Source organism: Mobula birostris, unplaced genomic scaffold, assembly GCF_030028105.1.
Source record: "Mobula birostris isolate sMobBir1 unplaced genomic scaffold, sMobBir1.hap1 scaffold_283, whole genome shotgun sequence".
In the NCBI taxonomy this organism is placed as follows: Eukaryota; Metazoa; Chordata; class Chondrichthyes; order Myliobatiformes; family Myliobatidae; genus Mobula; species Mobula birostris.
In genome coordinates this window covers 488,303-515,898 of record NW_027275886.1, presented here as the reverse complement: position 1 = coordinate 515,898, position 27,596 = coordinate 488,303, and the positions used below count along the sequence as shown (strand labels likewise).

The following is a 27,596-nucleotide window of genomic DNA, read 5'->3' as shown; positions in this document are numbered from 1 at the left end:
GAGAAGCAGTCCATTTCACGCCACATCTCCTGCTCTGTGCTGGCGTTGAGTGCGCAGTCATCAGCAAACAAGAAGTCTCTGATGACAGTCTCTTGCACCTTTGTAACTGCCTGCAGGCACCTAAGGTTGAACATCCTGCCGTCAGTCCTGTACCTGACGTGGATTCCTTCTTCGTAGTTACGGAAGGCATCTGTCAGCATGGCAGAGAATACCACACTGAACAGAGTCGGGGCAAGAACACAGCCTTGTTTGACGCCATTTGTCACTGGGAAGGCCTCTGACTCGTCGCCGTCATCCAGAACTTTCACCATCATACCGTCGTGGAACTGCCGGACGATTGTGATGAACTTGCTGGGGCAGCCAAACTTCTCCATGATTTTCCACAAGCCCTCTCTGCTGACCGTATCGAAAGCCTTGGTTAGATCGACAAAGGTCACGAAGAGGTCACTGTGTTGCTCCTGGCATTTTTCCTGGAGTTGACGCGCAGCAAACATCATGTCCGCGGTCCCACGTTCAGCACGGAAGCCGCACTGGCTTTCTGGGAGCAGACCTTGCTCAAGATGTTGGAGAAGGCGGTTGAGCAGGACACGGGCCAGAATCTTCCCTGCAATGGGCAAGAGGGAGATGCCTCGGTGGTTGTCACAAGACTGGCGGTTGCCTTTCCTCTTGTAGATGTGGACTATGCTGGCATCTTTCAGCTGTTGCGGGACCTGTCTCTTTTTCCACATGGACTGGAAGAGTACAGTCAGCTTTTGCATCATGACAGGGCCTCCTGCTTTGTATACCTCAGCAGGGATTGCATCGGGTCCTGGCGCTTTGCCACAGGAGAGTTGCTTCACTGCCTTCCTGACTTCATCTACTGTGGGGAGGGTGTCGAGGTTCTTGTTGATCTCTACCTGGGGCAGGCAGGCAATGGCCTCGTCATTGATGTCGGCAGGGTGGTTAAGGACATTAAAGTGCTCAGCCCACCGATCCAGAATCTGCTTCTTCTCTGTCAGCAGCTGCGTCTCATCTGCGTTGAGGAAGGGTGAGCAGCCGGAGGACTGGGGTCTGTATACAGCCTTAAGCGCATCGTAGAAGCGCTTTATGTCGTGGCTGTCTGCATAGCCCTGGATTTCATTGGCCTTCTTGCTGAACCAGCTGTCCTGCATCTCGCGAAGTTTTTTCTGCACCTTTCTTCTTGCGTTGGTAAAGGCATCTTTCTTGGCTAGCGACGTGGGGTCGTTCTGATGTGCTCTGTAATGTTGATGTTTCTCCGTTAGTAGTGCCTGTATTTCTTCATCATTCTCATCGAACCAGTCTTGGTTTCTTCGGGTTGCTGGTCCGAGATGTTTGAGGGCGGTAGTGTAGACAGCATCTCTGAAGGCCGTCCACTGTTCCTCAACGCTGGTCCCGTCGTCCTGTGGTGTGTCTGGTAGTCTGCCTTCAAGATCATCGACGAATTCTTCTGCAACCCTGCTGCTTTTCAGTTTGGAGACATTCAGCCTCTTTGCAGTCTTCTGCCCTTGGGGTCTTTTCATGGGCAGAATGCGAAGCCTGAGCTTGGACATAATGAGGCGGTGGTCGGTCCAGCAGTCGGCACCACACATGGCTCTCGTCACTCTGACATCCATCCTGTCCCTCTTCCTGGTGATGATGTAGTCAATCAGATGCCAGTGCTTGGAGCGTGGGTGCATCCATGACGTCTTCTTACGGGTGGGTAGGCGGAACAGGGTGTTAGTGATGACAAGGCCGTGTGTGGCACATGTCTTGAGGAGCAGAAGGCCGTTGCTGTTACACTTGCCAGTGCCGTGTCTTCCAATGATCCCTTCCCAGGTTTGGTAGTCTGTCCCTACTCTGGCATTGAAGTCCCCAAGAACAGTGAGCTTCTCTGACTGTGGGATTGCTGAGATGAGGGCATTGAGTTCCTCATAGAACTTGTCTTTAATGTCATCTGGGTTGGTCATGGTGGGAGCGTAGGCACTAATCAGCGTAGCACTCTTCTTGTTTGCAAGTGGGAGCTGAAGTGTCAGCAGGCAGTCGTTGATGCTCTCTGGGTGCTTGGTGAGTTTACGGGTGAGGTTAGAATTGATGGCAAATCCCACGCCTGCTTCTCGTCGTTCAGCGCTGCTGCGACTGCTCCAGAAGAACGTGTATCCACCACTACGTTCTGTCAACTGGCCCTTGTCTGCTAGGCGCGTTTCGCTGAGAGCTGCTGTGTCCACATTGTAGCGAGCTAGCTCTTTTGCAACTAGTGCAGTTCTTCTCTCTGGTCTGTCTGCCTTGATGTTATCTCGCAGAGTTCTTACGTTCCATGTGCCAAGGTTGAGCACCATCACTTTCTTCTTCACTGTTGTAGGTCGACCGCTATGAGGGATCCCCACCAGCCGCAGTAAACTGGCCAGGGTGAAGTGAAGCAGACTATGTTTGAGGCACCTTTTCCAGCCCCGTCCACCATGGAGGTGAGCAGAGCGATCCTAAAGAGGGCTGCTCAGACACCCAGGGGGCTGCCAAACTCAACTGCTGCTTCAGTCCAGTAGAGAGTGACCCTATGCCCTGGGCCGCCTGTGTGCAGGTTTGTGACTACAGCTTCCAGTGTGTCCGTACCTGCTGCTTCGCCACTCCCCCATCGCCACAGGACTTTAGACTGCGCGTTGGGTTTGAAGTCATGTCTTGCGCTTGACTTGGATTAAAGTGAGGGAGAGTTGTGCAGGTCGTCAGCCTCACTCTCTCGTCCCGGCCCATCTGGACCCAGTGGCAAGACATAGTCGAGACAGCTGGAGATAGGTCAGGATGCAGTGGATGGCCAGCAGTGTTCTGTGTGTCTCACTGTGCCCTGTTAGCGCTCCACGACGCATTGCTGAGAATCGCCTTTCTGCCCGTTGAACCAGTGATGGTTTCTTCCGCGCAGTCTGCCGAATCCAGGCTTCACACGCTAGGTAGACAAGCCCTGAGTGTTGTGGGTCTACGGCGGTTCTTGCGGCATGCTCGCAAGCCTCCCTACCCATTGTTGGGCATCCTCATCCGCCTTTGCAGCCGTTGGGAGATGTCTCCTCTTCCGCCTGCTCCGCCGTTGGGATGATCACCTTGGTTACTGGCCTATGGAAGCGGGCCCGCAGCGACAGGAATCCATCCTGGACACACTTAACCAACTCTGCCCCGTCTGATCCATTGGAACTAATCAGGTGCCAATTAATATTAGGGAAGTTCAAGTTACCCATGATAACAACCCTGTTATTTTTGCACCTTTCCAAAATCTGCCTCCCAATCTGCTCCTCGGTATCTCTGCTGCTACCAGGGGGCCTATAGAATACTCCCAATAAAGTAACTGCTCCCTTCCTGTTCCATAGAAACCATAGAAAAACTACAGCACAGAAACAGGCCTTTTGGCCCTTCTTGGCTGTGCCGAACCATTTTCTGCCTAGTAGAAGGATGTTCTTTCTTCTATTTTCTACTGTGACTGCAAACACCTGGAGGTTCATAGCTCTGCATTCTCTTCCCTGTGATCAGCTCCCAAGATTATCCATCCTCCTTTGAAAGGCAGTTGTTTTGTTTCGGCAAGGTGTGCAGCCATAGGCCTCCATAACAACAGGCCTTTCAGCCCAACTAGTGTTAAAGTCGAATCTGAATAAAGCTCGGGAGACCAGCTTCTTATAATTACAAACAGTTTATTGCACACCCTCCTGCAGGAGTTTGAGATCCAGTTGTCGAAGGGAAGGCACTTAAATACTGCCACCATTCGACAAGTGGGCCCACCCTCTCCGGTTATAGTCGTATATTTATGCATAGTAAGCCCCATACATTACTGTTGCAAGATGTCATTTGAACTGGTACGCCCACCAAGTCTGTTCGTGCAAAACTTACTTACAGATCAGAGAGTCTGCTAGATCAAGGCTTAATTACAGACTTAATTACAGCCCTTAATTAAGGACTGCTGTCCAGTCCTTATCAGTTATTCCCTTTGCTAGGCTCAAACAAGGTCCTGGTGGGACTAGGGAGAAATGAGGTCCTGGCGGGTTTGAAGGGAGACACAGTCCAAAGGGCTTGGAGGAAAACGGCGTCTCGATGGGTTAGAGGGAGATGGAGTCCCAGCGGGTTTCCAGGGAGATGGCATCGCGGTGGGTTTACAGGGAGGCGAAGTTCCGGCAGGTTTCAAAGAAGACAACGTCTCGGCATGTTTGAAAGGAGACGCAGCCCTGCTGAGTTTACAGGGAGCCGGATCCCGGCATGTTTGAAGAGAGACAAGGTTCCGACGGGTTTTGAGGGAGACGGGATCCCGGTGGGTTTGAAGGGAGATGGCATCTAGTGACTTTCAAGCAAGAAGGGGTCACGGTGGGCCCTAAACATCAGTCAGGGAACCAGCTGCCTAAACCTTTTGGATTTCGTGATTGTGGCTTATCAGAGTTTTGGTATAATTTGATGATTTGCCCAGTGTGTTTGTTAATTTCAAAGAATTTCTTATTAATAAATTGTGATACAAAATTGTTATCTCCTGTGTTAGAGCCGAAGGCTTTTCAGCCCAACTTGTCCATGTTAACCAAAGATATTTTCCTGACCCGCTCCCATTTACCTGTGTTTGCCCCGTATCCCTCTAATCTTTCCTATCCCTGTGCCTGTTCAAGTCTCTCTTAAATGTTGTTAATGTGTATATGATGAAAAGAGACCTTGATGGTGTGGATAGCCAGAGGCTTTTTCCACGGGCTGAATTGCCTAACATGAGGGGGTTTTAAGGTGCTTGGAAGTAGGTACAAGAGGAATGTCAAGGGTAAGTTTTTCACACAGAGAGTGGTGTGGAATGCAGTGCCAGCAACAGTGGTAGAGGTGGATACAATAAGGTCTTTTAAGAGACTCTTAGATAGGTACATGGAGCTGAGAAAAATAGAGGGCTATGCGGTAAGGAAATTCTAGAGTAAGTTACATGGTTGGCACAACGCTGTGGGTCGAAGGGCCTGTAATGTGCTGTAGATTTCTATATTTCTGTGTTCCTGCCTCAAACACCCTCTGGCAGCTTGTCCTGTAGAAAGTGCCCCATGGGATACTAAAATCCATCCCCCTTGACTCACCTTAACACAGTTGCCCTCTACTTTTACGCTCCCAACCATCGAGATTGCCCACCTTATCAACACTCACTCTCGTGCTCATAGTCATAGTCATACTTTATTGATCCCGGGGGAAATTGGTTTTGGTTACAGTTGCACCATAAATAACTAAATAGTAATAATAAAATCCATAAATAGTTAAGTAGTAATATGTAAATTATGCCAGGAAATAAGTCCCTTTAAACACTCAAGATCCTTGTCTCCTGCTCCCTTTAAACCCTTCGGGACACTGTGTTCTGCTCCCTTTAAAACCACCGGGAACCCGGTCTCACGTTTCCCTTAAAACCACTGGGGACCCTGACTGCCGCTTCCTTTAAACCCACTTGGGACCCATGTCGCAAAGGTAATGCTACAATTGTTATGTGTGACTTCAACATGCAGGTATATTGGAGGAATCAGGTTGGTACTGGACCCCAAGAAAGAGAGTTTGTGGAGTCCCTCTGAGATGGATTCTTAGAACAGCTTGTACTGGAGCCTACCAGAGAGAACGCAATTCTAGATTTAGTGTTGTGTAATGAACCGGTTTTGATCAGGGACCTCGAGGTAAAGGAGCCATTAGGAGGTAGTGACCATAATGTGAGTTTTAATCTACAATTTGAGAGGGAGATGGGAAACTTGAAACTGTCAGTATTACAGTTGAACAAAGGGAACTATGGTGCTATGAGAGAGGAGCTGGCCAAAGTTCAATGGAACAATACCGTAGCAGTTAGCCTGACGTCGGTGGTGGGGAAGATGCTGGAGTCAATTATAAAAGATGAAATTACGACACATCTGGATAGTAGTAACAGGATTGGTCCAAGTCAGCATGGATTTACGAAGGGGAAATCGTGCTTGACTAATCATCTGGAATTTTTTGAGGATGTAACTGAAAATGGACAAGGGAGAGCCAGTGGATGTAGTGCACCTGGACTTTCAGAAAGCCTTTGATAAAGTCCCACATAGCAGATTAGTGGGCAAAATTAGGGCACATGGTATTGGGGGCAGAGTACTGACATGGATTGAAAATTGGCTGGCTGACAGAAAACAAAGAGTAGTGATTAACGGGTCCCTTTCGGAATAGCAGGCGGTGACCAGTGGGGTACCGCAGGGTTCAGTGCTGGGACCGCAGCTGTTTACAATATATATTAATGATTTAGATGAGGAAATTAAAAGTAACATTAGCAAATTTGCCGATGACACAAAGCTGGGTGGCAATGTGAAATGTGAGGAGGATGTTATGAGAATGCAGGGTGACTTGGACAGGCTGGGTGAGTGGGTGGATGCATGGCAGATGCAGTTTAATGTGGATAAATGTGAGGTTATCCACTTTGGTGGTAAGAACGGGAAGGCAGATTATTATCTAAATGGAGTCAAGTTAGGAAAAGGGGAAGCACAACGAGATCTAGGTGTTCTTGTACATCAGTCACTGAAAGCAAGCATGCAGGTACAGCAGGCAGTGAAGAAAGCTAATGGCATGCTGGCCTTCATAACAAGGGGAATTGAGTATAAGAGCAAACAGGTCCTTCTGCAGCTGTACAGGGCCCTGTTGAGATCACACCTGGAGGATTGCGTGCAGTTTTGGTCTCCAAATTTGAGGAAGGACATTCTTGCTATTGAGGGAGTGCAGCGTAGGTTCACAAGGTTAATTCCCGGGATGACGGGACTGTCATATGTCGAAAGATTGAAGCGACTGGGCTTGTATACTCTGGAATTTAGAAAGCTGAGAGGGGATCTTATTGAAACATATAAGATTATTAAGGGATTGGACACGCTGCAGGAAGGAAGCATGTTCCTGCTGATGGGTGAGTCCAGAACCAGAGGCCACAGTTTAAGAATTAGGGGTAGGCTATTTAGAACGGAGTTGAGGAAAAACTTTTTCACCCAGAGAGTGGTGGATATGTGGAATGCTCTGCCCTAGAAGGCTGTGGAGGCCAAGTCTCTGGATGCTTTCAAACAAGAGATGGATAGAGCTCTTAAAGATAGCGGAATCAAAGGTTATGGGGATAGGGCAGGAACTGGATACTGATTGTGGGTGATCGGCCATGGTTACAGTGAATGGCAGTGCTGGCTCGAAGGGCTGAATGGCCTACTCCTGCACCTATTGTCTATTGTCTGACTTAATTACAGATGGATGTTCATTCCTGTCCTTATCGGTGATTCCTCCTTCCCCTACTCAAACAAGGGTACAATGTACAATGTTATCAAGCTCTACATTGTCCCTCTGCAAGCCCGGGAGAACGGGTAATGAGTCTGTCTTAGCTAACTGCTGAAGACAGAGCTTACATCAGTTCAAAAATTCCTATTGTCCCAATTATTCTTTTAGCCAGAGGTTACATAGGTTCAGAATGATTTTTTTATATCAATTCCTCACTAGTCCATGTTGGCCATCCATATCCCTAGACTTTTCCCATCCATAAACCCTTCCAAAATGTCTTAAATCTTTTGCAATTATATCCCCTCTACCACTCATCCTATATACCCTCCACCCTCTGAATGGGGTAAAAGTTACCCTTTAAGCCCCTTTTAACTCTTTTCCTGTCATCCCTAAACCTATGCCTCTAGTTTTAGAGTCCCCTACCCTGGAGGAAAAGACTGTGGTCATCTGATTTATGCCTCTAGTCATTTTTATACAGTTGCAGGAAAAAGTTTGTGAACCCTTTGCATTTACCTGGTTTTCTGTAGTGCAGAGTATCTATCTCCTCAACAATAGCTCAATCACTTGGGATATTGTTGGGGAGAGGGAATGGGATGACCTAACCGGAAAGTCACAGTGGTTGGGTCTCTGGCACTGAGTCTGCCTCTGTGACTTAGAGGGAAGAGGCACGCTGTAGTGATAGGCGATTTGTCAGTGAGGGGAACTGACAGGAGATTCTATGGGCAGGAACGAGACTCCTGGATGGTATGTTGCCTCCCGGGTGCCAGGGTCCAGGATATCTCGGATCGAGTCCTCAGCATTCTTGTAAGTGGGAGGGTGAATGGCCAGAAGTCATAGTCCATATAGGTACCAATGACATGGGTATGGTGAGTGATAAGGTTCTGCATAGGGAGTTCAGGGAATTGGGAGCTGCGTTAAAGGGCAGGATCTCCAGGGTTGTGATCTCAGGATTGCTACCCATACCACTGCTAGTGAGGCCAAAACTAGGATGTTTATACAGTTTAATACGTGGTTAAGGAGTTGGAGTAGGAGGGAGGGAGAGCACTTTATAAAGCCACCTCATCGGCACTCTAGAAATTCGCTCTCCTTTAATCTAGCACCAACCTGATTTTCCCAATCTACCTGCATACTGAAGTCCCCCATGACTATTGCAACATTGCCCTTTTGGCGTGCATTTTCTTGGATATTAACCTCCCAGACATAATCTTTCAACCATGATTCTGTGATGGCTACAACATCATACCTGCCAATCTGCAACTGTACTGCAAGTTCATCTACCTTATTCTGTAAACTGCACAAATTCAGATACAACACCTTCAGTCCTGTATTTACCCTGTTTGATTTTGTCCCACCACTGGAACCAGAGTGCCAGGGCTGACAATGGGGCTGGGTTGAAAATAAATGATGTTAAAAGTTCAAGCAAAGCTGCAAATAGAGAGGTTGTGAGTGGTGGTAAAAATCTTCTGAGGTGTATATATTTCAATGCTAGGAGTATTGTGGGGAAGGCAGACGAGTTAGGACAAGTGACGGAAGTGTGTGTAGGGGAACACTTTGGTTCCAGTTATCATAACACCATTAGTTTCAACTTGATCATGGATAAAGGTAGATCTGGTGGTAGGGTTGAGGTTCTAAACTGGAAGAAGGCCAAATTTGAAGAAATGAGAAAGGATCTAAAAAGCGTGGATTGGGACAGGTTGTTCTTTGGCAAGGATGTGATCGGTATGTGGGAAACCTTCAAAGGAGAAGTTTTGAGAGCGCAGGGCTTGTATGTTTCTGTCAGGATTAAAGACAAAGTGAATAGGAATAAGGAACCTTGGTTCTCAAGGGGTATTTCAACTCTGATAAAGAAGAGGAGAGAGTTGTATGACATGTATAGGAAACGGAGTAAATAAGGTCTTGAGGAGTATAAAAAGTGCAAGAAAATACTTAAAGGAAATCAGGAGGACTAAAAGAAGACATGAGGTTGCCTTGGCAGTCAAAGTGAAGGATAATCCAAAGAGCTTTTATAGGTATATTAAGAGTAGAAGGATTGTAAGGGATATAATTGGTCCCCCTGAAGATCAGAGTGGTCGGCCATGTGCGGAACGAAAGAAATGGGGGAGATCTTAAATGGGTTTTTTGCGTCTGTATTTACTAAGGAAACTGGCATGAAGTCTATGGAATTAAGGGAAACAAGTAGTGAGATCATGGAAACTGTACAGACTGAAAAGGAGGAGGTGCTTGCTATCTTGAGGCAAATTAAAGTGGATAAATCCCCAGGACCTGACAGGGTATTCCCTTGGACCTTGAAGGAGACTAGTGTTGAAATTGCAGGGCCCCTGGGAGATATATTTAAAATGTCGGTGTTTATGGGTGAGGTGCCGGAGGATTGGAGAGTGGCTCATGTTGTTCCGTTGTTTAAAAAAGGATCGAAAAGTAATCCGGGAAATTATAGGCCAGTAAATTTGACGTCGGTAGTGAGTAAGTTATTGGAGGGAGTACTAAGAGACAGAAACAAGCATTTGGATGGACAGGGACTTATTAGTCATAGTCATACTTTATTGATCCCGGGGGAAATTGGTTTTCATTACAGTTGCACCATAAATAATAAATATTAATAAAACCATAAATAGTTAAATACTAATATGTAAATTATGCCAGGAAATAAGTCCAGGACCAGCCTATTGGCTCAGGGCGTCTGACTCTCCAAGCAAGAGTCAACATGGCTTTGTGTGTGGTAGATCATGTTGACCAATCTATTGGAATTTTTCGAGGAGGTTACCAAGAAAGTGGATGAAGGGAAGGCATTGGATGTTGTCTACATGGACTTCAGTAAGGCCTTTGACAAGGTCCCGCATGGGAGGTTCGTTAGGAAAATTCAGTCGCTAGGTATACATGGAGAGGTGGTAAATTGGGTTAGATATTGGCTCAATGGAAGAAGCCTAAGAGTGGTAGTAGAGGATTGCTTCTCAGAATGGAGGCCTGTGACTGGTGGTGTGCCACAGGGATCAGTGCTGGGTCCATTGTTATTTGTCATCTATATCAATGATCTGGATGATAATGTGGTAAATTGGATCGGCAAATTTGCTGATGATACAAAGATTGGAGGTGTAGTGGACAGTGAGGAAGGTTTTCAAAGCTTGTAGAGGGATTTGGACCAGCTGGAAAAATGGGCTGAAAAATGGCAGATGGAGTTTAATACAGACAAATGTGAGCTATTGCACCTTGGAAGGACAAACCAAGGTAGAACATACAGGGTAAATGGTAAGGCACTGAGGAGTGCAGTAGAACAGAGGGGTCTGGGAATACAGATACAAAATTCCCTAAAAGTGGCGTCATAGGTAGATAGGGTCATAAGGAGAGCTTTTGGTACATTGGCCTTTATTAATCAAAGTACTGAGTATAAGAGCTGGAATGTTATGATGAGGTTGTATTGGTGAGGCCGAATCTGGAGTATCGTGTTCAGTTTTGGTCACCAAATTACAGGAAGGCTATTAATAAGGTTGAAAGAGTGCAGAGAAGGTTTACAAGGATGTTGCTGGGACTTGAGAAACTCAGTTACAGAGAAAGGTTGAATAGGTTAGGACTTTATTCCCTGGAGCGTAGAAGAATGAGGGGAGATTTGATAGAGGTATATAAAATTATGATGGGTATTGATAGAGTGAATGCAAGCAGGCTTTTTCCACTGAGGCAAGGGGAGAAAAAAACCAGAAGACATGGGTTAAGAGTGAGGGGGGAAAAGTTTAAAGGGAACATTAGGGGGGGCTTCTTCACACAGAGAGTGGTGGGAGTATGGAATGAGCTGCCAGATGAGGTGGTAAATGCGGGTTCTTTTTTAACATTTAAGAATAAATTGGACAGATACATGGATGGGAGGTGTATGGAGGGATATGGTCCGTGTGCAGGTCAGTGGGACGAGGCAGAAAATGGTTCGGCACAGTCAAGAAGGGCCAAAAGGTCTGTTTCTGTGCTGTAGTTTTTTCTATGGTGAGGCTTCACTTGGAGTATTGTGAGCAGGTTTGGGCCCCTTAACTTGGAAGGAGTGTTCTGAAACTGGAGGAGGTTGAATGGAGGTTCACGAAAATGATTCCAGGATGAATGGTTTGTCATATGAAGAGCATTTGATGGCTCTGAGCCTGTATTCACTAGAATTCAGAAGAATGAGAGGTGACCTCATTGAAATTTATCGAATGGTGAATGGCCTTGATAGAGTGAATGTGCAGAGGATGTTTCCTGTGGTGGGAGAGTCTAAGACCAAAGAACACCCCTCCAGAATAGAGGGCACCGTTTTGAAATAGAGATGAGGAGGAATTTCTTCAGCCAGACAGTGGTGAATCTGTGGAATTCTTCATCACAGGCAGCTGGGGAGGCCAAGTCTTTATGTATATTTAAGGCAGAAGTTAATAGATTCTTGATTGAGCAGGGATTGAAGAGTTACGGGAAGAAGACAGGAGATTGGGACTGAGAGGAAAATTGGATCAGCTATAATGGATGAATTGGTGGAGCAGACTCAATGGGCCAAACTCTGCTGACCTCAATTCTGCTCCTATATCTTTTGATTTTAGGTTTACAGCAGAAGACCTGCAGAATTCTCTAGAAATTGCTAAAGTCTCTGTTCATATAACTTATAAGCAGATAACAATTACAGCACGGAAACAGGCCATCTCGGCCCTTCTAGTCTGTGCCGAACTCTTACTCTCACCTAGTCCCACCGACCTGCACTCAGCCCATAACCCTCCATTCTTTTCCTGTCTATTTATCTGTCCAATTTGACTTTAAACAACATCGAACCTGCCTCAACCACTTTTGCTGGAAGCTCGTTCCACACAGCTACCACTCTGAGTAAAGAAGTTCCCCCTCATATTACCCCTAAACTTTTGCCCTTTAACTCTCAACTCGTTTGAATCTCCCTCATTCTCAATGGAAAAAGCCTATCCACGTCAACTCTATCAATCCCCCTCATAATTTTAAATACCTCTATCAAGTCCCCCCTCAACCTTCTATGCTCCAAAGAATAAAGACATAACTTGTTCAACCTTTCTCTGTAACTTAGGAGATGAAACCCAGGCAACATTTTAGTAAACCTCCTCTGTACTCTCTCAATTTTATTGACAACTTTCCTATAATTCAGTGACCAGAACTGTACGCAATACTCCAAATTTGGCCTTACCAATGCCTTATACAATTTCAACATTACATCTCAAATTCTGTACTCAATGCTCTGATTAATAAAGACCAGCATACCAAAAGCTTTCTTCACCACCCTATCCACGTGAGATTCTACCTTCAGGGAACTATGCACCATTATTCCTAGATCCCTCTGTTCTACAGCATTCTTCAATACCCTACCATTTACCATGTATGTCCTATTTTGATTAGTCCTACCAAAACGTAGCACCTCACATTTTTCAGCATTCAACTCCATCTGCCATCTTTCAGCCCACTCTTCTAACTGGCCTAAATCTCTCTGCAAGCTTTGAAAACCTACTTCATTATCCACAACGCCACCTATCTTAGTATCATCTGCATACTTACTAATCCAATTTACCACCCCATCATCCAGATCATTAATATATATGACAAACAACATTGGACCCAGTACAGATCCCTGAGGCACACGGCTACACACCGCCCTCCAATCTGACACACAGTTATCCACCACTACTCTCTGGCGACTCCCATCCAGCCACTGCTGAATCCATTTTACTACTTCCATATTAATGCCTAACGATTGAACCTTCCTAACTAACCTTCCATGTGGATCCTTGTCAAAGGCCTTACTGAAGTCCATGTAGACAACATCCACCGCTTTACCCTCGTCAACTTTCTTAGTAACCTCATCAAAAAATTCAGTAAGATTTGTCAAACATGACCTACCACGCACAAATCCATGTTGACTGTTCCTAATCAGACCCTGTCTATCCAGATAATTATATATACCATCTCTAAGAATACTTTCCATCAATTTACCCACCACTGACGTCAAACTCACAGGTCGATAATTGCTAGGTTTACTCTTAGAACGCTTTTTAAACAATGGAACCACATGAGCAATACGCCAATCCTCCAGCACCATCCCTGTTTCTAATGACATTTGAAATATTTCTGTCAGAGCCTCTGCTATTTCCACACTAACTTCCCTCAAGGTCCCCGGGAATATTTTGTCCGGACCTGGAGACTTATCCACTTTTATATTCCTTAAAAGCACCAGTACTTCCTCTTCTTTAAACGTCATACTTTCCATAACTACCCTTCTTGTTTCCTTTACCTTACCCAATTCAATATCCTTCTCCTTAGTGAATGCTGAAGAAAAGAAATTGTTCAAAATCTCCCTCATCTCTTTTGGCTCCGCACATAGCCGTCCACTCTGATTCTCTAAGGGACCAATTTTATTTCTCACTATCCTTTTGCTATTAACATAACTGTAGGAACCCTTTGGATTTATTTTCACCTTACTTGCCAAAGCAGCCTGGTATCTTCTTTTAGCTTTTCTAATTTCTTTCTTAAGATTCTTTTTACATTCTTTAAATTCCTGGAGCACCTCATTAACTCCAAGCTGCCTATATTTATTGTAGATCCCTCTCTTTTTCCGAACCAAGTTTCCAATATCCCTTGAAAACCATGGCTCTCTCAAATTTTTAACCTTTCCTTTCAACCTAACAGGAAGATAAAAATCCTGTACCCTCAAAATTTCACCTTTAAATGACCTCCATTTCACTATTACATCCTTCCCATAAAACAAATTGTCCCAATCCACTCCTTCTAAATCCTTTCGCATCTCCTCAAAGTTAGCCTTTCTCCAATCAAAAATCTCAACCCTAGGTTAAGTCCTATTCTTCTCCATAATTATATTGAAACTAATGGCATTGTGATCACTGGACCTGAAGTGCTCCCCAACACATAGCTCCGTCACCTGCCCTATCTCATTCCCTAACTGGAGATCCAACACTGCCCCTTCTCTCGTTGGTACCTCTATGTATTGCTGCCAAAAACTATCTTGCACACACCTGACAAACTCCAAACCATCCAGCCCTTTTACAGAATGGGCTTCCCAGTCTATGTGTGGAAAATTAAAATCTCCGACAATCACAACCTTGTGCTTACTACAAATATCTGCTATCTCCTTACAAATTTGCTCCTCCTGTTCTCAGTCCCCATTAGGTGGTCTATAATACACCCCTATAAGCGTCACAACACCGTTCCTATTCCTCAATTCCACCCAAATAGCCTCCCTAGACGAGTCCACTAATCTATCATGCCAGTGCACCGCCGTTATAATTTCTTTGACAAGCAATGCAACACCTCCCCCTCTTGCCCCTCCTATTCTATCACACCCGAAGCCTCAAAATTCTGGGATAATTAGTTGCCAATCACACCCCTCCTGCAACCACGTTTCACTAATAGAAACAACATCATATTTCCAGGTATCAGTCCATGCTCTCAGCTCATCCGCCTTTCTTACAGTGCTCCTAGCATTAAAATAGATGCATTTAAGAAACTCTCCACCTCCTACTCTCTGTTTATCCTTAATGGAACAAACAACTTTGTTATCTTTTTCTTCCATGTCCTCTACATCTTTGGTCTGAGTGCTCCTGATCTCTGTTCCCTGCCTATCTTCTCTCACAGTGTCTACCTGCTTTCTCTATTTGTGATCTAACCTCCTCTGTCCTAGTCTCTTTAATTTGATTCCCTCCCCCAACCATTCTAGTTTAAAGTCACCTCAGTAGCCCTCACAAATCTCCCCGCCAGGATATTGGTCCCCCTAGGATTCAAGTGAAACCCGTTCTTTTTGTACAGGTCACGCCTGCGCCAAAAGAGGTCCCAATGATCCAAAAACTTGAATCCCTGCCCCCTGCTCCAATCCCTCAGCCACGCATTTATCCTCCAGCTCATTGCATTCCTACTCTCACTGTCGCATGGCACAGGCAGTAATCCCGAGATTACTACCTTTGCGGTCCTTTTTCTCAACTCCTTTCCTAACTCCCTATATTCTTCTTTCAGGACCTCTCCCCTTTTCCTACCTATGTCATTGGTACCTATATGTACCACGACCTCTGGCTCCTCTCCCTCCCACTTCAGGATCTCTTGGACACGATCAGAAACATCCCGGACCCTGGAACCAGGGAGGCAAACTACCATCCGGGTCTCTGGACTGCGTCCACAGAATCGCCTATCTGACCCCCTTACTATCGAGTCCCCTATTACAACTGCCCTCCTCTTCCTTTCCCTACCCTTCTGAGCTACAGGGCCGGACTCTGTGCTGGAGGCACGGCAATTGTTGCTTCCCCCAGGTATGCTGTTCCCCCCCCCTCCCCCCAACAGTACTCAAACAGGAGTACTTATTGTCAAGGGACACAGCCACAGGGGTACTCTCTATTACCTGACTCTTCCTATTCCCCCTCCTAACCGTGACCCACTGGTCTGCCTCCCGTGGCCCCGGTGTGACCGCCTACCTGTAACTCCTCTCTTATCAACTCCTCACTCTCCCTGAAGGTCATCGAGCTGCAGCTCCAGTTCCCTAACGCGGTCTCTTAGAAGCTGTATCTTGGTGCACCTGGCGCAGATGTGGACGTCCAGGAGGCTGGGAGACTCCGGCACTGAGAACAACAAGCTGCCCTCACACACATACTTCCCCACTCCTCAAATAACAACAAAAAATGAATACCGAACCTTCCTCGCCTCCCCATTTCTGCCTAAGTCCGTAAGCCTTCACTCTGCTTCTGGCTCACTCCGCTGCCCGCTGTATATGGCTGTGTTCCTTTTAAATCTTCCGCACTTCACTCCCAGATGTCACACGCCTGCGCAGTCCCGCCTCTCTGAACGCCGATGAAAAAAAAACAAAAAATTCAAAATGGCTTCCTGCGCACTCCTGCTTCGATTCTTAGACTTCCTTCTCCAAATTAAACCCGAATCACGATTTGTGTCCTTTTACATCTTTCGCGCTTTACTCCCTGACGTCACACGCCTGCGCAGTCCCGCCTCTCTGAACGCCGATGAAAAAAAAAATGAAAAATTCAAAATGGCTTCCTCCGCACTCCCATGTGTTCATGTGTCCACTATAAGAAAAACACTGAATAGGAATGGTGTCCATGGAAGAACACCACGGAGGAAACCACTGCTCTCCAAATAAACATTGCTGCGCATCTGAAATTTGCAAAAGACTACCTGGATGTTCCACAACGGTTCTGGGGCAAGGTTCTGTGGACAAATGAGACACTAGTTTTTGGCAGAAATGCGCAATGCTATGTTTGGAGGGAAAAGGGTACTGTGCACCAACATGAAAACTTCATCTCACCTGTAGCATGGTGGAAGGAGCATCATGGTTTGGGGCTGCTTTGTGCCTCGGGGCCTGGACAGCTTGCAATTGTTGAGGGAACAATGAAGGAGAATATTAGAGTAGTGGCATGTCACCTGTTACATACCAACAGCAATAGACATGAAATTAAGTCGGGTTTTTATAGATAAGCGACGAAAGTTATTAACCTCTACTCAAAAACAGAAAAGTAAACAAACGACTAACTTAAATGGAAGTTAACAGTGTTATGCATCTATAGCTATCAAACAGTCGAACTTAAAGACAATTCTTAACAGATCTTACTCAAGCACAGTCTTAAAGTGGTAGTTTAAGAAGTCCAAGTGATTCATGAAATAAGTGAGAGGAGAGACTTCCCGAAGCAGCGATGAGGGGATGCTTGAAGAAACGAAGAAATCGTTGACGCCGATCCCAGCCGAGAAATACCTTTTCCGAAGAGACTAAGAAGTGAGTTTTCTCAAAGTAACTGACCTTTTGCTGAAGTGGTCACCACACAACACCCAAACCATGTAAGGGTTAACAAAAGTGCATGCCACATACGGATTATACCAAGTGTCAATCACACCTGAAATGCACTGAACGCCGCTGATTAACCACAATCTTTTGGGTTCGTTCGAAGCCTACAATCTTCACTTTCTCTCTCTCTCTCTCTCTCTCTCTCTCTCCACTACGATTGCATAACCACCAACTGTGACTCCCCAACAAAAACGACCTCCAACAATCGGCGGTCCCCCTTTTTATACCAGTGCAATATGCCATCATGTGACACTCACAGAAAACAAAGTCATGGAACACCCACGGGAATCAATACTCAAACTGTGGACAGGTAACACACCTGAAGCTTAACAGAAGTTCGATAATGCAACAAGATAGTGATCCAAATTATCAGAGTAAACTAACAACTGGATTAAAAAGAAGAAAATTCATGTTTTTGAATGGGGATGGGGAGAGACTCCGTCCCCAGTTGTGGTTCTTTGGGGGTGGGGGGGAGAGACACCGTCCCCAGTTGTGGTTCTCTGGGGGTGGGGGGAGAGACACTGTCTCCAGTTGTGGTGGGGGCGGGAGAGACTCTGTCCCCAGTTGTGGTTCTGTGGGGGTGGGGGGAGAGACTCCGTCCCCAGTTGTGGTTCTTTGGGGGTGGGGGGGGAGAGACACCGTCCCCAGTTGTGGTTCTCTGAGGGTGGGGGGAGAGACTCCGTCCCCAGTTGTGCGGGGGGGGAGAGATACTGTCCCCAGTTGTGTTTCTCTGGGGATGGGGGGAGAGACACTGTCTCTAGTTGTGGTGGGGGCGGGAGAGACTCCGTCCCCAGTTGTGGTTCTCTGGGGGTGGGGGGGGGAAGAGAGACTCCGACTCTGATTTGTATTCTGCTGCCTTTTATTTTGTGTTCCATAATACATTTCCCTAACAAAAATGTTGTGCAGTTTCTCAGTTATTCCACATTTAAATCTTCAGAATAAGAAAAGGGGATGGGAAATGGTGAAGGAGATGTGGTGGGGGGCATTACCGGAAATGAGAGAAACCATTTCCATCCCCCTTTTTCCCCCTCTTATCTTATCTCCTTGCCCACCCATTGCCTCCCTCTTGTGCTCCTCCCTCCTTTTCTGTCTCTTTCACCAATCAACTTTTACTTCATCCCTCCCCACCAGGTTTCACCTCTCTCCCCTTCCCCCACCTTTCAAATCTACTCCTCAGCTTTTTTTCTTTGGATTTCGGCCCGAAACGTCAACTGTTTACTCTTTTCTTAAACACTGCCTGGCCTGCTGAGTTTCTCCAGCATTTTGTGTGTGTTGCTTGGATTTCCAGCGTCTGCAGTAACGTGTAAAATTTCACCTTTGCCCCTTCATCTCTGATTTGTGATTGGATAACCACTTTTCCTTCAAAGGCATTTGATTTAACGTGGTGCGATCTCAGCACGTGATGATGTGACTTCAGTGTAAAAGCAACAGGACTCTTGTCATTACCTTACTGAAGGGTTGCAATTGTCCCTTCTCCATCCACCTGTCTAAGTGAGATGATCTGTTTGCTGCTGAGTGTTGAAAATGTTATAGTGATAGCTGTTTTAAATCTTTATCATCCTGGAGCCTGCTTTGAACTCTGATTTGACAAGTAAAGAGTTAAGTTTTCATTTCAGTACCAGAAGGATCTTCCTGTAAAATCGTTGTATTAACTGGCATTTTATGAGATGGCTATCTAAAAGGAATGTCACTTCCAAGATTTCCCTCCAAGTTGCACCAACCAGTACTTCGAATAAATTGCTGTTCCTTTGTTGTTGTTGAGTTTAGATGCTGGGCACACCAAACAGCATGGCAGAATCAGGCCTTTCCTCCCATTGAGTCTTTGCCATGCGATCACTGCAGTTTTATTCCTGGGCATTCCTGACAGCACGGTGAGAGCTGTTTGGGATCTCCTAGTGGCCATCCATTTCAATTCCACTCCCATTCCCATTCTGACATGTCACTCCATGGCCTCCTCTACTGCTGCCATGAGACCACACTCAGGTTGGAGGTGCAATACCTTATATTCCATCTGGGTAGCTTCCAACCTGATGGCATGAGCATTGATTTTTAAAGCACCGCCCCCTGCTCCCTTCACCATTCACCATTCCAATTTCCCCCTCTCACCTTATCTTTTTACCTGCCCTTCACTTCCCTCTGGTGTTCCTCCCCCCTACCTTTCTTCCATGGTCTTCTTCTCTCTATCAGTTTCTGCCCTCTCTATCCCTTTAGCTCTTTCACCTACTAGGTTCCCAGCTCTTTACTTCACCCCTCCCCTCTCCTTGTTTCACCTATCACCTACCACCTTGTACCACTACTTCCCCACCCTCACCTTCATGCTTGAACTTCTCATCTTTTTTTCCAGCCCTGATGAAGGGTATTGGCCTGAAACATTGACTGTATGCTTTTCCACAGATGCTGCCTGGCTTGTTGAGTTCCTCCAGCATTTTGTGTCTGTTGCTTAGTGAGAGTGCCTTCACCAGAAGGTCCACGATGGGTCAAAGCGGCTTAGCTCCACCTTCTCCATGGCAGTGAGCAATGGGTGATAAACACTGGCTTTGCTGGTGATGCCCTTATCCCAGAAGCCAGTGTTTGACATGGTGTAATTTATACTGAAGGGTGTTTTGATCTGACAAGTTAATGGCTCTGCTCCAGTGAGCTGAATGCAATTTGTCTGTGCGGAGTTTGCACATTCACCCTTTGACCCTATGCATCCCAAAGATATGCACTTTGATAGTGGCCAGTGTAACTTGCCCTTCGTGTGTGGGTGAGGGGTGAAATCTGGGTGGCAGTTGAGGGGAACATTGGAGGACTAAAGTGGGATGAGTGGATGGTTGAGGGTTGACATGGAGTTGGTGGGACGGGCCTGTTTCCCTCCGTCCTTGATTCTTATTATTGTGTTGTAATGGTAAACTAGGTTACTGATCATACCTATGTATTCAGGTACTGGGGCAAAATATAGACTTGACCTGTTGACTCCCACAGGTAACCGGCACGGATTACTGGTTCCCAATAACACGACTGACCAGGAGCTGCAGCACATACGCAATTGTCTCCCAGACCCGGTGGCCATCCAAAGAGTTGAGGAACGCCTCTCTGCACTCGGCAATGTTATTGCCTGCAATGACTACGTGGCCTTGGTGCACCCTGACCTCGACAGGGTACGTGTCCCTCCTTTTGGTAGTTCTGATTGAGCAAGAAATCTAGTAAGTAATGACAGTGGCTGTTCTGATTGGTGTGGCAGGCAGTAAACCTCAGTGGAAAATTTATTCTAGGCTTGGCTTTCGGGTGACATCGCCATACAGAACAGAAATAGAAATGGAATCAAACTCACCAATCTGAGTAGAAAAGATAGAATTTCTAAACTTGCAAGTAATATTCAGTAATGCTTGTAGACATTGTGAACTTCGAGGGACAATAGTGCAGATGCAGGTACACTGGTGGAAGAGAGAAAGTTAAGGTGAAGTGTTGCTTCACGTTGAGAAAATGGGAAGGGGGATTATTAACTGGAGTGTACAGTTCTGCCAGGATGCAGATGTGGGATAGATGTACACTGTTTGGTAGGGGTAAACAATGCAAACAAAGCATTTCACTGCATGATTTGATGTACGTATGACAAATAAATTTGAATCTGAATGTCATCTTTTGCACAGAGTACAAGAGCATGGAAAATCAAAGCATTGTTTTGGCCAAAGCTGTGGTTTAGTGCTCCTTTCAGGCTGCCCTTTAGATATGAAATTCAAAAGAGGGTGCAGAAGAAGTCAAACCAGATGACTCCAAGGACAAAGACTTTAGTCATGCAAGTGGACGAGAGAGGCTGGGGTTTGTACGGACAGATCCAGGGAAGAAGTAGGTCTCTCATAGCATCTACACTGATCCCACTTACCTGTCTTCCTCTACACCTTTCCTATCCAAGTATCAGTTAAAATACATTCTAACTGTGTCTGGCTGTACTACCTCATTAACAGCTCACTTTAGGTAGCCAACATCCTCTGTGTCAAAAAACTTGTCCCCTTTCACCTTGCAACTGTGCCTTCTAGTTCTGAACTCTGGGGGGAGAAAGACTGACTCTTCATCCTATCTATGCTCCTCGGTTTTATAAACCTGTGGGAACTCACTCCTCAGCCTCCCACATTCCATAGAAACATAGAAAACCTACAGCACAATACAGGCCCTTCAGCCCACAAGCTGTGCCAAACTTGTCCTTACCTTAGAAATTACCTAGGGTTACCCATAGCCCTCTATTTTTCTAAGCTCTTGTATCTATCCAAAAGTCTCTTAAAAGACCCTATTGTATCTGCCTCCATCACCGTTACCAGCAGCCCATTCCACGTACTCACCACTCTCTGCATTAAAAGATTTAGCCTGACATCTCCTCTGTACCTACTTCCAAGCGCCTTAAAACTGTGCCCTCTTGTGCTAGCCATTTCAGCCCTGGGGAAAAAGCCTCTGACGATCCAGACAGTCAATGCCTCTCATCATCTTATACACCTCAATCTGTCGCTCTAAGGAAAAAAGGCTGAGTTCACTCAACCTATTCTCATAAGGCATGCTCCCCAATCCAGGCAACATCCTTGTAAGTCTCCTCTGCACCTTTTGAAGAGAAACCAGTCTATCCAATCTCCTTTATAACTATAGCTCTCCATTCCAGACAGCATAACTGTGACCACTTGTGCATCCTCTCCAAAGCCTCCACTTCCTTCATATAACACAAGGACTAGAACTATATGCAATGACATCCTTACTTTTATACCCAATGTCTTTGAATGTGAAGCACTTTTTCCTCTACCCTATCCATAAGTGTCACCATTTTTAAGGAGCTGTGAACTTGCACCCCAAGGTTTGTCGGTACATCAATATTCATCGGGACCCTGCTGTTTATTCTGTATGTCCAACCAGAGTTTGACTTCCCAAAGTGAATCATCTTACCGTTCCCACTCCAATCAACATTCCAACTTATCTGTGTCTCTCTATACTCCGCAGTCTTGTGTCAGTTGAAGAGGTGCTAATCAGATTCCCTGAGGTTGTGTCCAAATTGTTGACAGTGTTTTCCTGCATTGATCCCTGCAGTACACAGTACACCACTTCCCGACAGAGAAGCACCCAACCAACAGTGCTCTCTGCCTCCTTTCACCGAGTTAGCACATTTTTCATCCTGTGTGCTAGCCTATATTTGGGAGCTTGGCAAAAGCCTTACTAAAATCCATATAAACCCAGTTTGACACAGCTCTGATCCTGTGTGCTAGCCTATATATGTGGCCTATCAGCGGCGTCAACAGAGCTTTACCAAGAAGGACTTCTCGCAGGTCGGTGACAGTTATTTAAAAAAGGAGCTTTGAGAGTGTTTGTCCATTGTACGTGGCCTATCAGTGGCTATAAAAAGGAGCACCAGTCGTGAGTTAGAGAGCAGGGAAGGTTCAGGCATAAAAGAGGGACATTGCCTAGCGGAGTGGTCATCAACGGAGTGATCTGAGGCAGAGTGGTAGGGCTTTGGTGATAAAGGGTCGAGATGAGGAATACCTGTGAGGAATAGAAACAAGAAGTATGTCCATGAGGCTGGTGTTCTGTACTGGGTATCCAATGTGGGATGTCTGGGAGACTCCCAGCCTCCGGGACGACCACATCTCCACCATGTACGTCGAGCTGTAGCTCCTTAGGGACCGCATTCTGGAACTGGAGATGCAGCTTGATGACCTTCGTCTGGTCAGGGAAAGTGAGGAAGTGATAGAGAGGAGCTATAGGCAAGTAGTCACATGGGGGCCTTGGGAGACAGATAAGTGGGTAACAGTCAGGAGAGGGAGGGGCAAGAGTCAGATACTAGAGAGTGCATCTGTGGCCGTCCCCCTTAACAATAAGTACTCCTGCTTGAGTACTGTTGGGGGGAGAGGGGGCACTACCTGGAGGAAGCAATAGTGGCTGTGCCTCTGGCACAGAGTCTGGCCCTGTGGCTCAGGAGGGTAGGGAAAGGAAGAAGGCAGTAGTGATAGGGGACTCTATAGTTGGGGGGTCAGACAGACTGTGGGAGAACGTTTTGGAGATAGTGATCACAATTCTATCTCCTTTACCATACCATTGGAGAGGGATAGGAACAGATAAGTTAGGAAAGCATTTAACTGGAGTAAGGGGAAATATGAAGCTATCAGGCAGGAACTTGGAAGCATAAATTGGGAACAGATGTTCTCAGAAATGTGGCAAATGGTCAGGGGATATTTGCGTGGCGTTCTGCGTAGGTACATTCCAATGAGACAGGTAAAGGATGGTAGGGTACAGGAACCATGGTGTACAAAGGCTGTTGAAAATCTAGTCAAGAAGAAAAGAAAAGCTTACGAAAGGTTCAAAAAAACTAGGTAATGATAGAGATCTAGAAGATTATAAGGCTAGCAGGAAGGAGCTTAAGAATGAAATTAGGAGTGCCAGAAGAGGCCATGAGAAGGCCTTGGCGAGCAGGATTAAAGAAAACCCCAAGGCATTCTACAAGTATGTGAAGAGCAAGAGGATAAAACATGAGAGAATAGGACCAATCAAGTGTGACAGTGGAAAAGTGTGTATGGAACTAGAGGAGACAGCAGAGGTGCTTAATGAATACTTTGCTTCAGTATTAACTACGGAAAAGGATCTTGGTGATTGTAGGGATGACTTACAGTGGATTGAAAAGCTTGAGCATTAGACATTAAGAAAGAGGATGTACTGGAGCTTTAGGAAAGTATCAAGTTGGATAAGTCTCCGGGACCCTCTGGCAATGATCTTTGCATCATCAATGGAGACGGGAGAGGTTCCAGAGGATTGGAGGGTTGCAGATGTTGTTCCCTTATTCAAGAAAGGGAGTAGAGATAGCCCAGAAAATTATAGACCAGTGAGTCTTTCTTCAGTGGTTGGTAAGTTGATGGAAAAGATCCTGAGAGGCAGGATTTATGAATATTTGGAGAGGCATAATATGATTAGGAATAGTCGCAAAGGCTTGTCAAAGGCTTACGAACCTGATTGAATTTTTTGAGGATGTGATTAAACACATTGATGAAGGTAGAGCAGTAGATGTAGTGTATATGGATTTCAGCAAGGCATTTCATAAGGTACCCCATGCAAGACTAATTGAGAAAGTAAGGAGGCTTGGGATCCAAGGGGACTTTGCTTTGTGGATCCAGAACTGGCTTGCCCACAGAGGCAAAGAGTGGTTGTAGCCGGATCATATTCTGCATGGAGGTCGGTGACCAGTGGTGTACCTCAGGGATCTGTTCTGGGACCCCTTCTCTTCGTGATTTTTATAAATGACGTGGAAGAGGAACTGGAAGGATGGGTTAGTAAATTTGCTGATGACACAAAGGTTGGGTGTGATGTGGATTGTGTGGAAGGCTGTCAGAGGTTTCAGCAGGACATCGATAGGAAAACTGGGCTGAGAAGTGGCAGATGGAGTTCAACCCAGATAAGTGTGAGGTTGATGGCAAATGAATATGATGGCAGAATATAGTGTTAATGGTAAGACTCTTGGCGGTGTTGAGGATCAGAGGAATCTTGGATAGGTACATGGAGCTTAGAAAAATAGAGGGCTATGGGTAACCCTAGGTAATTTCTAAGGTAGGGACATGTTCAGCACAACATTGTGGGCAAAAGGGCCTGTATTGTGCTGTAGGTTTTCTGTGTTTCTATGTTCTATATCTAGGAGCTTGGCAAAATTCGTATCAACCATGTCAACTGCTCTGCCTTCATCCATTCTCTTAGTTGCCTCTTCACAAAACACAGTTGGATTTGTGAGACGTGATCTCCTCTTCATAAAACCATACTAACTCCTAATGAGCTGCTGCCTTTCCAAGTGAACATGCATCATGTCCCTCAGAATCTTCCCCAACAAATTCCCTGACACTGATGAAGTAATGTGATGGTTAATCTGGGTCAAGCATAATATTCCTTATTCCAGTTGGCTGATGGTAACCTTTCACTACTTAATCAAGATGTGCTTTAAAATGATTAAAATACACTCAGACCCCACTTAACACTGAGGATGCTTCCCTCAGAGGTGGAGCGCCATGTAAATCAGCGCTATGTGGGGTCATTACAACATTACGTAAATGGACATGTGTGCCTAATTTTAAAAAGTCAAACCCGAGATACATGATGTATACATAAGATAACAGAAGTAATTCATAGAGCAACAAACCCTCATAAGCCTAACCTGTACGTCAGTGGGGCAGGGGTCAGGCTCTGCGTCCTCCTCTAACTTTGACTTCTTCAAACAGGTGTTGAAGTTTGACTGCCTTTTCCAATTTCCTCTCATGAATCAGTTCTCATAGCAGGAAATCAGGTCGAGAATCCAGTCATGGTCATTATCAATGAACTAGTCCATGATTTGTGTGATCTTGGTGATGCCAGTGCTGAGGAATTTTGTGATGAGTTTTCTTGCTGGTGTTTCCTCTTCTCCATCCATGTCCTCCGATTCACCCAATTGCTCTGCCAATACTTGAAGCTCTTTGTTATTAAGGCTCTCACCATGAGACTGCAGTACCTCTTCAACATTGCCATCATTAGCATCGTCTAATCCTACTTCATCGGCCAGTTCAACGATGTTTGGAATGACGGGTTTTGCCTGAAATCCTAGAATATTGTTGCATGCTTCTGGCCATGGATTCTTCCACACTCCGTTCATGCAGTTTGAAGTTACTTCATCCCAAGCTGCTCTGATATTGTCTACAGCTTCCATGACATTGTAGTTTTTCCAAAATTGCCTGATGGATTGCCTTTTGTTTCTTCTACAAGTTGCTTGAATGTGTGACGCAGGTAGTAACCCTAACCCTAACCCAAGGGATTTTTAAGGATCTTGCTCCACTTCTGTCAATGGAAGCAATGGCATTTGTGATGGAGGATGGAAAAGGTGTCCTAGAATCCAAATTTCCCAACACCCACATTTTTGATCTCTTTGGTGGAGTAGATGTAAGTACTGCTTACTCTGCCATAGTTGGATGCATCAGCAAGGGAGATGAGGCTGAGTACAGGGCTACGGTAGGAAACTTTGTCGCATGGTGTGAGCAGAATTATCTGCAGCTTAATGTGAAAAAGACTAAGGAGCTGGTGGTGGACCTGAGGAGAGCTAAGGTACCGGTGACCCCTGTTTCCCTCCAGGGGGTCAGTGTGGACATGGTGGACGATTACAAATAACCTGGGGATATGAATTGACAATAAACTGGACTGGTCAAAGAACACTGAGGCTGTCTACAAGAAGGGTCAGAGCAGTCTCTATTTCCTGAGGAGACTGAGGTCCTTTAACATCTGCCGGATGATGCTGAGGATGTTCTACGAGTCCGTGGTGGCCAGTGCTATCATGTTTGCTGTTGTGTGCTGGGGCAGCAGGCTGAGGGTGGCAGACACCAACAGAATCAACAAACTCATTTTTAAGGCCAGTGATGTTGTGGGGATGGAACTGGACTCTCTCACGGTGGTGTCTGAAAAGAGGATGCTGTCTAAATTGCATGCCAATGTCTCCCATCTACTACGTAACGTACTGGGTGGGCACAGGATTACATTCAGCCAGAGACTCATTCCACCGAGATGCAACACAGAGCAGCATAGGAAGTCATTCTTGGAGCTTTCCGGCAGGGGACTCATGGAGTGAGCTGCATTTGGGCGCTGCTCCATACCCTTTACTTTCTTACATGTAACCACTCTTACCTACCTTACCTATACCTACACTAAACGATCTATATTACATTTATATTACTGAACTACGACATTTACGTATTGAAAATGAATACCAGAGCACGGGAAGTTAAAGAAGTGAATGGTGATCCTGGAACTTCGAAGTAAACTCTGGTAACTATGGAACTAATGAAGAGACTTTTAGAAGATACAGTTAATTGAAGACTCACCGCAATTGAAGAAGCGTTGAATTTGAGGAAAGAAGAATCAAGAACATTCAGACGTGAAATCGACCAACATCAAGTCAGAATTTCGGAATTAGATGAAGATGGCCGTAAAAGAGAAAAAAGAATTGAAGCGCTTGAAAAAAGTTTAACTTCAGGAACTCAGCAATTGGAACGCTATCAAGCTAAGACTATCGATCTTGAAAATCGTTCCCGACGACAGAATTTGCGAATAATTGGTTTTCCTGAGGATGCTGAGAAGGGAGATCCTACCAAATATTTTTCTAAGTTGCTAATGGATGTGTTTGGCTCTGATATATTGGAAGAACCCCCGTTATTAGATTGTGCTCATCATTCATTCCGTTTTAATCCAGAGAATTCGGCCAGACCGAGACCGATCATTATTCGGTTTCATTATGTCCACGAGAAGGAACGAGTTATCCGAGCTGCTCGGAAGAAAGACATGATCGAATTTCAAGATTTCTAGTTCAGAATTGTTGAAGACTACAGCCAAGACGTACTGAAAAAACGGATGGCTTTTAAACCTCAGATGGCAGAACTCTATCGTCGGGGTTATAAAATAGCGCTACTGTTTCCAGCCTGTCTGAGAGTGGTTATGTCGGATAACTTGCGTAGCCTGTTTAAAAATCTGATGGGAGCCCAAAGTTTTCTCGATGATCTACCTCCCTTTACAGAGGATTAATTAATGTATCGTTTGTTTTTTTTCTCTCGTCTCTGATTGTATAGTT

The 27,596-nt window shown here is 45.6% G+C and overlaps 1 protein-coding gene across 1 annotated transcript in view; it reads left to right on the top strand.

The window, feature by feature from the left end:
- Positions 1–27,596, top strand: part of eif6 (eukaryotic translation initiation factor 6) — a 103,046-nt gene that overhangs the window by 45,186 nt on the left and 30,264 nt on the right. The window contains exon 3 of the mRNA XM_072250348.1: positions 19,985–20,160. Coding sequence (XP_072106449.1) covers positions 19,985–20,160 — 176 coding nt within the window. The remainder of the gene's footprint in view (positions 1–19,984; positions 20,161–27,596) is intronic.